Raw genomic sequence first — 15365 nt, forward strand, 5'->3', positions numbered from 1 at the left:
AGGATGCTGTCAGTAGTAAATTGATGGAGGCAAAAGCCAGATTTCAGTTAGTTGAGATGTTGAATAGGAGGTTGAGAGGGCACATATGCACTATTTACTTGTTTCCACATTACTTTGCCTAAACTACTGTATTAGTCCCTTCTCATGCTGCTATAAAGAAATACCCAAGACTGGGTAATTTATAAAGGAAAGAAGTTTAATTGACTCACAGTTCCGCATGGCTGGGGAGGCCTCCGGAAACTTAACAAATCATCGTGGAAGGTGAAGCAAACACATCCTTCTTCACGTGGTGGCAGGAGAAAGAAGTGCAGAGCGAAGGGGGAAGAAGCTCCTTATAAAACCATCAGATCTCATGAGAACTCACTCACTATGATGAGAAAAGCATGAGGGAACCACCCCCATGATCTGTTCACCTCCCACAAAGTCCCTTCCCCAACACATAGGGATTACGATTCAGATTACAATTCAAGATGAGATTTTGGGTGGGCATACAACCAAACCATATCAACTACATATTGGTTAATCGTGAAAGAATTGTAGAATTTCAGAGGTGAAATGAAGTCTTGTTATGATATGAAAGAAGAGAATCAAGTCTAGAGATTGTCAGTGACTTGCCTGGCCAATCAAGTGTATATAGACAATTGGTGGGAGAGACAGACTTTGAAGTCAGATTTAAGTTTGGATCCAGGCTACTTAAAAACTTTGGGACCTTGCAAATTACTTAATCTCTCTCAGCCTTAGTTTCCTTTATCTGTTAAATGAAGAAAATAATAGTATATATTTTATGTTAGTTGTGAAAATTAATACCTAACACATAGGAAGGACTCCATAATTATTTGCTTTAAAAAATGTCTTTAAGAGGTATGTCGTTTTGCATTTCTTTTATTAGTAACAATGGGAATCTGATAGCATTACCTATATAAATGGAAATTAGTATTTTGAAATAAGAAATTTCAGAGATTAAAAGCATTCTCCCTTACTGGGTTTAGAGTTACAGATATACAATATCTCATACACATCATACTTTTAAAGCTCATAATGCTTAAAGGAAATAATCTGGGTTTGGTTTTTTTTTTTTGTACTGAGGGTAGAAACTTCTTTAGCCAAATAATAAAATTATATAAAATTTTATGGGATTGCTACATTAAATGAGGATATAGAAATATCTAAATCCAGTACTTAATATCAAAGATATTATAGTCTTGTAGGGAGAGAAACAAACCATTAAATGCCACAAAGTTTATACATGAAGAGTAATGGTAGAAAGGAGTGTGACTGGTTGCTTCTGCTGTATAGAGAAAGGATCAGAAAAGGCTTCAAGAAGGAGGTATAGTTTGAGTTGAATCCTAAAAGATAAGTAATGAGTAGAGGAGGATTTCTGAACAAAGTAAAGAGCAGCATGTTTAAAAATACAGAAGCGTGAAACTAGCACATTTGAGGAAGCACAGTACTTTCTGGAGACTTGGATGAGGAGGAAGCAAGAAGACAATAGTGAGACCAAACAGAAAGGAAGGAATCATGGAAGGATTTGAATGTTAGGCTAAGAAATTTGAACTTTGTCTTGCAAGTGATGAGAGTCATGGCAGGGTCATGACTTGAATTTTGATTCCCCTGTACCATGTCATTTAAAAACTGTGCTCCTGTAGGGCAATACATGCATGTTAAATCTTAACTAGGCATTGAGCTTAATCATCCACATGACATTGGAACCTACAACTAGGGTTTGTGTAACTGTGAATGCATCTAGAAGGTGAGTTAGAGATTTCTGGAAGCATAAGAAAGCATAAGAAATTTGTTTTAAATGTCTTCACTTACTGAGTGCCTACTGTATGCTAGACACTTTCAGGTATTTTAGCTTATCATTCCTCATCACTATTATTGTTCATTATCCAGATGAGGAAGGATGTGTCTTTTAGTTAAATTACTTGTCCAAGGCACGTAGCAAGTAAGTGGCAGAAGTTGAAATTTACTCCTATCTCTAAGTCCGGTGTTCTCTCTGTTGTAGAACAGATCTGCTTTGGGGATTGTCAACATAACCTCTTCACTCCTCATGAGAATCCATATATCCTTATCTCTCCTTGATACTGATGCAGAGTTTGGAGTGGTCCACAACAGATCTAAAACATTCTACTCACCATAACAGGGCTAGCACTGAGGAAATCCTCCTGTAGATACTAGCTCTCCTGTGGCATGCCACTTGATCTGATTGCTTTTACATGGCTAGATTCAAGTCTGAGTAAGATGGGGGAAGCAGGAGAGGTTTGGGATTTGCAGAGTAATTGGAGTCGGTTTTTCCCCCCTTCATAATGTACTTCATTCACATGTGTTTTTTCTAATATTTTGCAGGTTTACCTTAAGGTAAAAGAGCCGATATTCCATCAGGTAATTTTTTGTAAATTATTACACATTAGATTGTTTACGATACATGGCTGCTTTGTGATTTCCTTGTCTAAGAAATGATATGCAGATAAAAATTTTTTTAATGAAATGGTAGATGTTCTAAGGAAGTTCAGTGTTTAAAAGGGAGGTTGTAAACTCAAATGCTTACAGGAGTCAAGTGTAGGTAACAGGAATATACCTGGGATAGCCAATGCGCAGGTCCAGCTGGCTGTTGGTATTCAGTAATACAGGTGCAACATTGCTATTATAAGCAGAAAGAACCAGGAAGCATTATGCACATACACATAAAGTCTTTTTATGACATCTAGAAAAGACAGACTGAAAATTCCTTGAGTATTTTCCCCCTAATATATTTTAACACATTTTTTGACATGGGAGGTGATGTACATTGAAGGAAGCAGACACAGGAAACTTTATTGTAGGAAATGGTGATTTAAGTGCATGCCATTATGATACCAGAGTGAAATAAAGAAGTAGGCCTTTGAGTGTTGCCATGTGCCTGGTACTATGCTCACTACTACACAGACTTCTAATCTCACCAACAGTCCTACTAATTGGGAATTATTATATACATTTCAAGGAAAATGAGCTCAGAAATATTAAGTAATTTGCCCTAGGGTGACACAGTTATTAAGGGGGAGAGCCAGGATTATAACCTAGATTTGTCTGACTCCTTTTCACCATTCTTTTAACAAACTAGCAAACAAAAATGAATAAATAAGCACGCTTTTCAGAAGTGCCAGAGTTTTAAAATATTTTGTGCTTATATAAACATTTACTAATGTTCTTGTAACTTTTACAATTCAAGCTATACAATAATCATCTGACTGGAATCTGGCTTTTGAAATATATTCTATAACCACATTATTATGCCTTGCTTTTCTCCAGGTCAGCTGCAGGTAGATGAACTAAAGTAAATGGTACAGAAAAGACATCCTCACGGCCGGGCGTGGTGGCTCACACCTGTAATCCTAGCACTTTGGGAGGCCGAGGCAGGTGGATCACTTGAGGTCAGGAGTTCGAGATCAGCCTGGCCAACATGGTGAAACCCCATCTCTACTAAAAATACAAAAATTAGCCGGGCATGGTGGCGTGCACCTGTAATCCCAACTACTTGGGAGGCTGAGGCAGGAGAATCGCTTGAACCCAGGAGGCAGAGGTTGCAGTGAGCTGGGATTGCACCACTGCACTCTAGCCTGGGTGACAGAATGAAACTCTGTCTCAAAAAAAAAAAAGAAAGAAAAGAAAAGACATCCTCACTTTCTTGTTTATTGTAACTTGAAATGATGCCATTATGTAATTACTATTTTATTTAGAAAGTTTTATTAACAGTATAAAAAACAAAGTTGGCCAGGCACAGCGGCTTATGCCTATAATCTCAGTCCTTTGGGAGGCTGAGGTGGGAGGATTGCTTGAAGCCAGGAGTTCGAGACTAACCTGGGAAACATAGCAAAAAAAGAAAAAAAAAATCGGGCATGGTGGAACATGCCTGTATTCCTAGTTACTTGGGAAGCTGAGGCAGGAGGATCCCTTGAGCCCAGGAGGATCCCTTGAGCCCAGGAGTTTGAGGCTGCAGTGAACTATGATTGTGCCACTGCACTCCAGCCCAGGCAACATATCTCTTAAAATAATAATAAATAAATGAAGTTAATTTGTATAAATACCTCAGTTTTTATAAACTTGTTTGCCTTTACTAAGAAAGAAAAATAATGATCACAAAAATATAAAATTTGGAAATTCTGGGTTAATTTTTACAAGTTTTATGACCATCTGTTTTTCATTTTGTGCTTTAGAACTATTTGACACTATGTAATAAAAAACAACTCTTACTAAGTCACTACCCCAGTGCAATATCCATGTGTTTTTCCACTAATGAAGATTTTCTTCCCTATGTATAGCAGTAATATTTATTGATAAGAAGAGAAGCAGGATGAAAGCTAGGTGTATCCATGCCCACTGTGGCTTGTGTCCTAGGCCTAGAGATTAAAAATCAGGATAGAGAAATGAAGAAATAAGGGAATGCTAGAGTGAAGCAAATAAGTAATCTAAAGGTAAAAGACATTCTTTCATTCAACAGATGTCTACTGTCTGCCTTCTCTGTACCAAATTCTGAGCTGGAATTTGGAGACAGGCAGCAAAGCAAAGACTTTATGATCTACATACAGTCAAGCAGACCTGGATTTAAAATCTAGTCTCCTCCACTTACTAACTGTACACCCTGGACAAGTTAGTTAACCTCTCTGAGCTGGCTTCCTCATTGTTCAACAATCTCCCCACCTTTTTTTTTTTTGAAATAGAGCCTCGCCCTGTCACCCAGGCTGGAGTGCAGTGGCTCAATCACAGCTCACTACAGCCTTGACCTCCTGGGCTCAAGCAGTCCTCCCACCTCAGCCTCCCAAGTAGCTGGGATTACAGGCACACACCACTACAACAGGCCGTTTTGCATCTTTTGTAGAGATGGGTTTTACCGTGTTGCCCGGCAGGTCTCAAAACTCCTGAGCTCAAGCAGTCTGCTCACCTCAGCCCCTGCCTCGGTGAAGCTCAGGCAGGGTTACAGGTGTGAGCCACTGTGCCCAGCCTGAACAAACCCTTTTTAAGTGCCTTCAATGTTCCAGACACTGTACTAGGCACAAGAGATACATATACTAGTGAATAAAATAACAAGCCCTGCCCTCAAGGACCTTACACCCTATCTCTATAGTAACCTCCTAAGTTTGAGGATTGAATGAAATAATGTGTATAAAACCCTTGTCACATAGTAAACACTCAATAAATGTTAACTAACATTAATATACACAGGCAAATAAGATATGGCCACTAATCTCAAGAAGATCATTGTCTAATCAGTAATACAGACTTGTAAAAATTAATTGCAGTATATAAGTCTTGTGATAAATATGTAAAAGCAGTGGTAATATAGACAAGGGTAAGCTCTGTCTACTTAGATGACTCATAGAGGGGCTTCAGGAGAGTCTTGAAGATGAACAAGATGTCACAGGTAGAGAAGTAGAGAAAGGCTATTCCATCTATAGAGAAGCATGTGTTAAGGCAGCAGTCCCCAACCTTTTTGGCACCAGAGACCGGTTTTGTGGAAGACAATTTTTCCACGGACAGCCAGGGGATGGTTTTGGGATTCCACCTCATATCATCAGGCATTAGATTCTCATAAAGAGCACACAACCTAGATCCCTTATATGTGCAGTTCACAATAGTGTTTGCGCTCCTATGAGAATCTAATGCCACTGCTGATTTGATAAGAGGCAGAGCTCAGGCGATAATGCTCACTTGCCTGCAGCTCACCTCCTGCTGTGCAGCCCAGTTCCTAAAAGGCTGCAGACCTGTACCAGTCTGGGGGATGGGGACCCCTGTGTTAAGGTACAGAAGTGTGAATTGGTAACTCTTGCACATGAAACAGGAGTACAAGTTCACCCAGGGATTTGTGGCAGTGTGCTGAAGTGTTTACAGAATCAGTGACTGCATCTGAACATTCCTATTTTCCTATAACATTTATTTTATTCAACTATATTGTAGGGATTAAACTTTTTTTTTTTTTTTTTTGATAAGGAGTCTCACTGTGTCACCCCGGCTGAAGTGCAATGGCACAATCTCGGCTCATTGGAACCTCCACCTCCCGGGTTCGTTATTCTTATGCCTCAGCCACCCAGGTAGCTGGGACTACAGGCGTGTACCATCACGCCAGGCTAATTTTTGTATTTTTAGTAGAAACGGGGTATCGCCATGTTGGCCAGGCTGGTCTTGAATTCCTGGCCTCAAGTGATCTGCCCGCCTTGGCCTCCCAAAGTGCTGGGATTACAGGCGTGAGCCACCGCACCTGGCCTAATTTTCATATTTTCAGTACAGACAGGGTTTTTTCGTGTTGGCCAGGCTGGTCTCAAACTTCTGACCTCAAGTGATCTGCCTGCCTTGGCATCCCAAAGTGCTGGGATTACAGGCATGTGCCATCATGCCCAGCTGGGATTAAACTTTTTAAAGTTAAAACAAATATAAATATGTTACAGAACTGAGTACAATGACCACATGAATTTTTAGGATGAAACAAGAAACTTCAAAGAAGTTTGTGTTTTCAATGTGCCTCTCCCGTCTCTGTCCATCAGGAATAAGTCACCCTTCCTTTGCTATTAGGAATATTTCGTAGAAAAGTTTTAAAAGCATCAGTATACTATAAATATTTGGTATGGCTGGCCCTAGCTGTAGGAGATGGGTTTGGATTACTGGTGAGGTGGTTAGGTCATGAGGAGCCCTTTATACTATGCTTAAAGTTATAAGCAGTCAGGAGCCATTAAAGGGTTTTAAGCTGCAGTATGACCAAATCAGATTCTCATTTTAGAAAGATCATTGAAAGGCTACCTAGGGGCTGGAGGAAGGAAGTAAAAGGCCAAGGAAAGAGAAAAGTTTGATTTCTGTTGCCCTAGTCCATTGAGAAAGGATTTTTTTAAAAACCAGTGCTATAGGATGATATGAAACAATACACTATAGATATAATAAGTAAATTTATATAGTATACATACATGCTAGAAGGTGATAACTGCTATAAAAAAGAAAAATATGTTAGGTTGAGGGATGTCCTTCCACTTGCCCCTCCTTCACTCTCTCCAGTCACACTGAGTCTTGCTTTATATTTCAAACACAACAAGCATGTTTCTACTTTAGGACTTTGGCACTCACTATTGCCACTGCCTAGGATACTAGTACCCCAGCTATCTACATGGTTTATATCCTCACTTCATTCAGGTCTCTGCTTAAATGCTAACTTAGCAGAGAGGCCTTACCTAACAACTCTGTCTAAAATTACAGCCCATCCTTCTCTGTGTTATCCTGATTTAACTTTTATTAGTTGCTTTAGTAGAGAGAAAACACTAATAATATTTTTATAGCCTTTGGAGTTTGGAGACTGAAAACAACTATTAAATATAGAAAGATAAAATTTCACTATAAAAATATACATATTGTTAGATAAAAATTATAAGGAGCAGAAAAGTATACATTCTGTCATCTTTTTATTAAAAAAAACCCTCTATAAGTTGAGAAATCAAACTTATATAGCTGAACATGCTGCCAGCCAGATAAAATCAGTTTCTATATAGTCGGAAGGAAACAATGAATACTAGGTAGGCCACTAGCAGTGGGGAGCATCAAAAGTATGGGGTAGGGTGCTCTGGAGAGAAGAAAGTTAATTTGAAAAAGTCCCATGATGTTGCCAAGGCATAGGTTCTTTCCTAATCCATCATTTCGTATGCTCAACATATTCCCTGGGAAATTCATTCCCTTTGACTCCTATATGCTGACAGTTCTGTTTCTTCAGCTGTGATTTTTCTTTTAAACTATAGACCTAGGAATCCAACTTCTGCTAGAGGTCTCTACTTAGATATCTCACTGGCACATCAAACTGAACGTATATGCAGAAGTGAACTCACTACTTTTCTCCCTAGTCTTTCTTCTCTTCATATATTCTCTAATCCAATAATTAATTTTGCCATGCACCTAACTGTCCATGCCACAAACCAGGCCATCATCCTTGTCTTTCCCCCTGTCTAACTTCCATTCAAATTGATGATTAGTCTGAACCCTAAATCTCTCTCTAATCTGGTCACTTCTGTGCATCTCCCCTGATATTACCCTAGTTCAGGTCTCTATCTCTCACTTAGATTACTGCAACACGTTATCATTGGTCTGTTTCCTGTCAGTCTCACCTCCCTCTCTTTCTCCACTCAGCACAACAGGGACATCTTTCTAATACATGAGTCTGACCATGTTATCTATTGGTGAAACCTTCATTGGCTTTCCATTATTATTATTATTATTATTATTATTATTATTATTATTATTATTATTTTGAGACAGAGTCTTGCTCTTGTTGCCCAGGCTGGAGTGCAATAGCACGATCTTGGCTCACTGCAACCTCTGCCTCTCGGGTTCAAGCAGTTCTCCTGCCTCAGCCTCTAAGTAGCTGGGATTACTGGCACCCACCACCACACTCAGCTAATTTTTTGTATTTTTTAGTAAAGATGGGGTTTCACCATGTTGGCCAGTCTGGTCTCAAACTCCTAACCTCAGGTGATCCACCCACCTCGGCCTCCCAAAGTGCTGGGATTACAGGCATGAGCCACCCCACCCAGCCTTTTTTTTTTTTTTTTTTTTCTGAGACAGAGTCTTGCTCAGTCGCCCAGGCTAGAGTGCAGTGGTGCAATCTTAGCTCACTGCAACCTCTGCCTCCTGGATTCAAGCAATTCTCGTGCCTCAGCCTCCCCTGTAGCTGGGATTACAAGCATCTGCCACCACACCTGGCTAATTTTTGCATTTTTAGTAGAGATGGGGTTTCACCATGTTGGTCAGGCTAATCTCGAACTCCTGACCTCAAGTGATCCGCCTGCCTTGGGCTCCCAAGGTGCTGGGATTACAGGCGTGAGCCACCACACCCGGCCTCTGTTACTGTTATATAAAGTCCAGCTCCTTAACATGACTTGAAAGGCCAGATTTGACCTCTGGTCTCTGACTCCATTTTTCCTATTCTATATTCCAACAATATACTATAAGGATCTTTTTTTCCTCCTTGTCTCTAGAATATAAGATATCATAATAATTCTCTTCCACTTTCTTTTAAGGTAACTGCTACGTGAGCTTCAGGTATAAAATTTTAAACACCGTATCCTCCAGAAAGACTTTCTACTGTGTAAGTCTGGATTAGGTGGCCTTCCTATGTGTTTATAAAGTACTCTGTACAGTTCCTACCATAGAGTTATAATACTATATTATAATTGCCTGGTTATTTATCTCTCCCTTTACTAGATTGTAATTGCTGTGAGTATAGGGATTATGCCTTTCTTGTTCACCATTTGTAGCAGTATAGCTATGGTTATGGATTTAAGCTGGCACTGAGACCCTAATAAGCTTTAATCTAATACTATGTTTACTCAGCTTTATAGAAGGATACAGGGTGAGAGTTATAGCAGATGTAGCCTCTTCATCTCATCAGAAGACCCAGAGCTATTCATATACATAGCTTCTTTTGTACCCTCATCCACATAAGATTCAGACTAGCCTGGGCAACATAGTGAGACCTTGTCTATACTAAAAAGAAAAAAAAAATTAGCCAGGATGTGGTTACCACACCTCTAGTCCCAGCTACTTGCGAGGCTGAGGCAAGAGGATGGCTTGAGCCTGTGAGATCAAGCCTGCAATGAGCTATGATCATGCCACTGCACTCCAGCCTAGACAACAAAAGACCCTGCCTCAAAAGAAATAAGAATAACAAAATAAAACTTAATCAAAATTCTATTATAACTCAAAAGCAAACAGTATTATTATTGCTTAGGAATGCATTTGTAGATGACTAGTTTAAGTTAGTAATTATATAAAGAAAAGCAAAACAATGTTTATAATACAAGTCAGGAGAGTGGTTTCCTCTAAGAAGGAAGGGAGAGGGTTGGACTGGGAAGACACACATGCAGCACTTCTTGGGGGTTAACAAGGATTTACTTCTTGACCTGGGTGGTGCTTTCTCAACTATTGGCTTTATATGTATTTGCTAACTCATATTTTCCCACTAGGTTCAATTTTCCAGGTACTAATACACATCTAATACTCAATACAGAAAAGAAAGAAGAGCCAACGCTAGGAAGATGTGGGAACATATAGAATAAAGAACACAGGAAAATGGATTAACCTTAGTCAACAAGTGGGCACCTTTTTTGGAGACTAGGGATGAGAAAGAATGCCAGGGGAGGATGCATATAAATGCAGAGGCATTTAGAAGAGTTAAAAGAATTCAAGTTTATACTATTGTAAAATGGGAAGCACAATTACTGTATTTGCTGAAAGCAAAGCCAAAGAGAAGAGAGGAGCTAAAGAGAAGAGAGGAGCTAAAGATTATGAGGCAAAATTACAGCATTTGTTCAGGTTTCAGCAGATATTTAAAATTTCAAGGATCCATTCAGAATTAAAATTGATATAGGACTTCTGATACTGGTTATTTAATAAAGTTAAGCAGACTCTTAACTTTTCCTCAGAAGTTAGCATGATTTAGTGATTTAACACATTTTTTAACATTCTATTCTTTAAAACGTAGTGAAGGATAATAAATATTTACATTTAATTGGGAAGGCTATTTTGGTAGGCAAAATAGACTTCCTTTGCCAAACAATAATGATTGTACTAACCTCATTTTCCATTCCTATTTAGGTCATGTATGGAATGTTGGTCTTTACATTAGTACTTCGATCTATTTATATTGTTACATGGTAAGTAGTTTGGATCATCTGCACCATGATTGAAGTATATTCAGACCTATAACAGTAAATCTATAGGCTAAATCAAAATAACACATAAAAGCTCACTTCAGTAGAGATGTTGGAAGAAAACTATAACCCAACATTTATTGTTATATTATAAGGAATACTGGGTCTTCAGACAAGTTGTTAATGGGCATCATGTGAAAACTAGGGTTCCAAAATTAAAGACATGGGAAAATTAAAGAGAGCTGTCGACGATGGCCTTGTTTTGAATATTTATAAAATTCATTAGATATTAGAGACCTTAAAAATCCTATAGTTAAAAAAAAATTGTTTTTGTCTTTCTTAAACCTACTTGACTAGGGAATTCCTTTTACATAGTACCTCTAAGGAAGGCTGTTAATGTCACAAAGAATTAGTATTTCATGAAAGATTATTTGGGAAATGGGTATAATCTTTAGGCATTCATGAAAATTAAATAAGAAATAACATTCATGAGATTACCTTAAATAGGGCCTGGCCACACAACAGGTGTTCAATAAATAAGTAGTATGATTTGTGGGTTTGTTTTTTTTTTCTTTTTTATTAAACTTTTAGTTTCTAGATAACTGTAAAAATGCATACCTTTGTAAAAAATAATAGATCCCAGTATCCTTTACCAATCTCCTCCATTTGTAACATCTTACAAAACTATATTACAATATCAAAACCAAGGCTTGATATGAATACAGTCAAGATACAAAACACTTCCATCATCAGAAGGATGTCTATGTTGCCCTTTTATAACCAGACCTACTTCCCTCCTGCCCCACCTCACTCCTCACTCCCTGTCCTTAACCTCTGGTGATCACTTAATCTGTTCTGCATTTCTGTTTTTGTCATTTCAAGAATGTTATATAAATGGTATCAGATATATAACCTTTGAGACTGGCTTTTTGAACTCAGCATAATTATCTGGCGATTAATCCAAGTTGTTCAGTGTGTCAATAATTCATTCCTTTCTATTGCTAAGTAGTATTCCATGGTATAGATGTACCACAGTTTAACCATTCATCTGTTGAGTAACATCTGGGTTGTTTCCAGTTTGGGGCAATCATGAATAAAGCTGCTATGAACAATTGTAATGCAGGTTTTTATGGGAACACAAGTTTTCACTTCTCCGGAATAAATGCCCAGAGTGAAATTGCTAGGTTTTGTAGTAATTTATGTTTAGTTTTTCTCAAAACTGCTGAATTGTTTTTCAGAGTAGCTCCACCATTTTTACATTCCCACCAGCAATATATGTGTGATCCAGTTTCTTTGCATCCTCACCAGAATTTGGTAGTGTCACTATTTTTAATGAAGTTTTTTATAATTTGCATTTCCCTAATGGCTAATCACGTTGAACATACCTTCCATGTGCTTATTTGCCATATGTATATGTATTCTCCCTGGTAAAATTTCTGCTCATGTCTTTGCCTGGTTTCTCTTTTTTTATAAGAGATAATAAGGACAGTTTCTATTGTTTTTACAGTTGAGTTGTGAGATTCTAATTCTTTATTAAATATGTGATTTGTGAATTCTTTCTCCCAATCTATAACTTTTCATCCTCTCTTTCAATGAGCAAACATTTTTAATTTCAATGAGGTCAAATTTATCAGTTTTATGGATTGTGTTTTTGGTGTCAAGTCTAAGAACTCTATACCTACCTATAGATCCCAAAGATTTGTTCTTATTTTTTTTTCTAAAAGATTGTATAGTTTTACATTTTACATTTAAGTCTGTGGTTTATTTTCAGTTCATTTTGTATAAGGTGTGAGGCATAGGGTGAGGTTCTATTTTTCCCATGTGGATGTCCAACTGTTCTAAGACCCATTAGTGGAAAAGACTATCCTTTCTCCATTGAATTGCCTTTGCACTTTTGTCAAAAATTATTTGGGTAGATTTGTGTGGGTCTGTTTTAGGGATCTCAGTTATGTTCCATTGATTGATGTGTCTCCCCCTCCACCAATACCACACAGTCTTGATTACTGTGGCCATATAAGTCTTCAAATCATACAGACTGATTCCTCCCACTTCATTCTTTTTTTTCAAAATTGCTCTAGCTATTCAGGTTCCTTTGCCTTTCCATATAAAGTTTAGAATAATATTGTCTAAATTTAAAATCTTGTTGAGATTTTAGGAATTATAGGAATTACATTAAATATGCATATCAATTTGCAGAGCTGACATCTTTACTATGTTGAGTCTTCCAGTCCATGAACACAGTATGTCTCTTGATTTATTTAGATCTTTAATTTATTTCATCAGCATTTTGTAGTTTTCAATTTAAGCAGTTGTGATATTGTATTTTTAAATTTTAGTGTCCACATGTTCATTGCTATTATATAGATACACAATTGATTATCTTTTATTCTGCCACCTTGTTGAAGTCAGTTCTAGGAGAGTTTTTTTGTAGATTTTTTTGTTTTGTTTTGTTTTTTGCTTTTTTTGAGACAGAGTCTCGCACTGTCTCCCGGGCTGGAGTGCGATGGCATGATCTCGGCTCACTGCAGCCTCTGCCTCCCAGCTTCAAGTGATTCTCCTGCCTCAGCCTCCCCAGTAGCTGGGATTACAGGCGCCCACCACCATGCCCAGCTAATTTTTCTGTATTTTTAGTAGAGACGGAGTTTCACTATGTTGGCTAGGCTGCTTTCAAACTCCTGACCATGTGATCTGCCTGTCTCGGCCTCCCAAAGTGCTGGGATTACAGGTGTGAGACAACACGCTCGGCCCTGTAGACTTGTTTTTAAGATTTGCTGCAAATAGAAATAGTGTATATCCTCGTTCCTGATGTGTGTGCTTTTTAGTTCCTTTTTGCCTTATTGACCTGACTAGAACTTCCAAGACTATGTTGAGTAAGAGCGGTGACAGCAGATCTCCTTGCCTTGTTCCCAATTCTAGGGGAAAAGCATTTAACCTTTCATCATTAAGTTAAATGTTAGCTGTATGTTTTTTATAGACGTTCTTTATTAGGTTGAGGAATTTGCCCTCTCTACTAGTTTGATAGGGCTGCCACATAAAATAAAATATCATTAGATTGGGTGGCTTAACCAACAAACTTATTTTCTCACAGTTCTGGAGGCTAGAAGTCTGAGACTAGGGTGTCAGCAGGTCTGATGTCTTCTGACACCCCTCTCTTTGGCATGCAATTGGCCACACAGAGAACACAGAGAGAAGGTGTTCATTTGGTCTTTTCTCTGTGCATGCCTGGGTCTGATTTCTCTGTGTGTTTGTGTCCTAATCTCCTTTTCTGATAAAGGACACCAGTTAGATTAGGGCCTACCCTAATGACCCCATTTTAACTTAATTATCTCTTTAAAGAACCTATCTCTAAATAGTCACACTCTAAAGTACAGGGGGTTAGGACTTTAACATATGAATATCAGAGGAGACACACTATATCCTCTATTATTTTTATCATAACTTTTGTTATCATAAATGGACCTATAATACACTCTATTACTAATTTTCTTTATCATGAATGGGTGTTGGATTTTGTCAAACGCTTTTTCAGTATTAACTGATTTTATCATACTGTTTTATTCTGTAGTCTGTTAATAAGGTGGATTATATTAATTGATATGGGAATATTGATCCAGCCTTGTATCCTGGGATAAACCTTACTTATGTAATTCTTTTTATATATTCTGAATTCTTCACTTGTTAATATTTTGTTAAGGATTTTTGTGTCTGTATTCATGAAGGATATTGGTTTGTAGTTTTTATTTTTTGTCCTGTCTTTTTCTGGTTTTGGCATCAGGATACTATACATTTCATTAAATGAATTGGGAAATGTTGCTCCCTTCTATTTTCTGGAATAAATTGTGTACAATCAGTGTTAACTCTTCTTTAAATGTTTGGTAGAATTCTCTAGTGAAACCATCTGGGCCTGGAAATCTGTTTTTTGGGGCATTTTAAAATTACACATTTTAAAAATAAAGGAAAATCTGACACCTGTTACAACAGGGATGCACCTATAAGACATTAGGCTAAGTGAAATAAGCCAGTCACAAGAGGACAAATACTACATGAGTCCACTTATATGAGGTTCCTAGAGTAGTCAACTTCATAGAGACACAAATAAAATGGTGATCAGGGCCTGGTGGGGAGTAGGATGAGGGGGTTCCCTGGGGAAGGCATTGGAGAGTTATCGTTTTATGGGTACAAAGTGCAGTTTGGGAAGATAGAAAAAGTTCTGGAGATAGACAGTGGTAAGGGTTGCACAACAATGTGAATGTACTTAATGCTACAGATCTATATGCTTTAAAAGGGTTAAAAAGTTAAACTTTATGAATATTTTAACATAATAAAATGTTTACATTAAACATATGCAGAAAAATAAAATTACAGGTTCAGCTTCTTTAATAGTCATGCAGTTATTCACTTTTTTCTTTTTTCTTCCACTCTTGTTGAAGACATGCAGCTATTCAAATGATTGATTTTGGGTGAATTGTGGTAGTTTGTGTTTCTTGAGGCATTGGTTCATTTCATCTAAGTCATCAAAATTTATGTGTGTAGCATTGGTTACAATATTCCCTTGTTTTCCTCTTGATGTTGAGAGGGCTTGTAGTGATAATCTGTTTCATTCCTAATATTGGTAATGTGTTAGTCTTCTCTCCTTCTTTTTTGGTCAGCCTTGTTAGAAGTATCTCAAATTTTATTGATCTTTTTAAAAACCAGACTTTTGTTTGATTT

General features: G+C 37.8%; 1 protein-coding gene across 4 annotated transcripts in view; it reads left to right on the forward strand.

Annotated features, from left to right (window-relative positions):
• Positions 1-15365, forward strand: part of ACER3 (alkaline ceramidase 3) — a 161692-nt gene that overhangs the window by 125589 nt on the left and 20738 nt on the right. For all 4 annotated transcript variants that reach the window (XM_001175032.8, XM_063783252.1, XM_063783253.1 and 1 more), the window contains 2 exons: positions 2347-2382; positions 10600-10658. In XM_001175032.8, coding sequence (XP_001175032.1) covers positions 2347-2382; positions 10600-10658 — 95 coding nt within the window. The remainder of the gene's footprint in view (positions 1-2346; positions 2383-10599; positions 10659-15365) is intronic.

Source organism: Pan troglodytes, chromosome 9 (assembly GCF_028858775.2).
Source record: "Pan troglodytes isolate AG18354 chromosome 9, NHGRI_mPanTro3-v2.0_pri, whole genome shotgun sequence".
NCBI classification, from domain to species: domain Eukaryota; kingdom Metazoa; phylum Chordata; class Mammalia; order Primates; family Hominidae; genus Pan; species Pan troglodytes.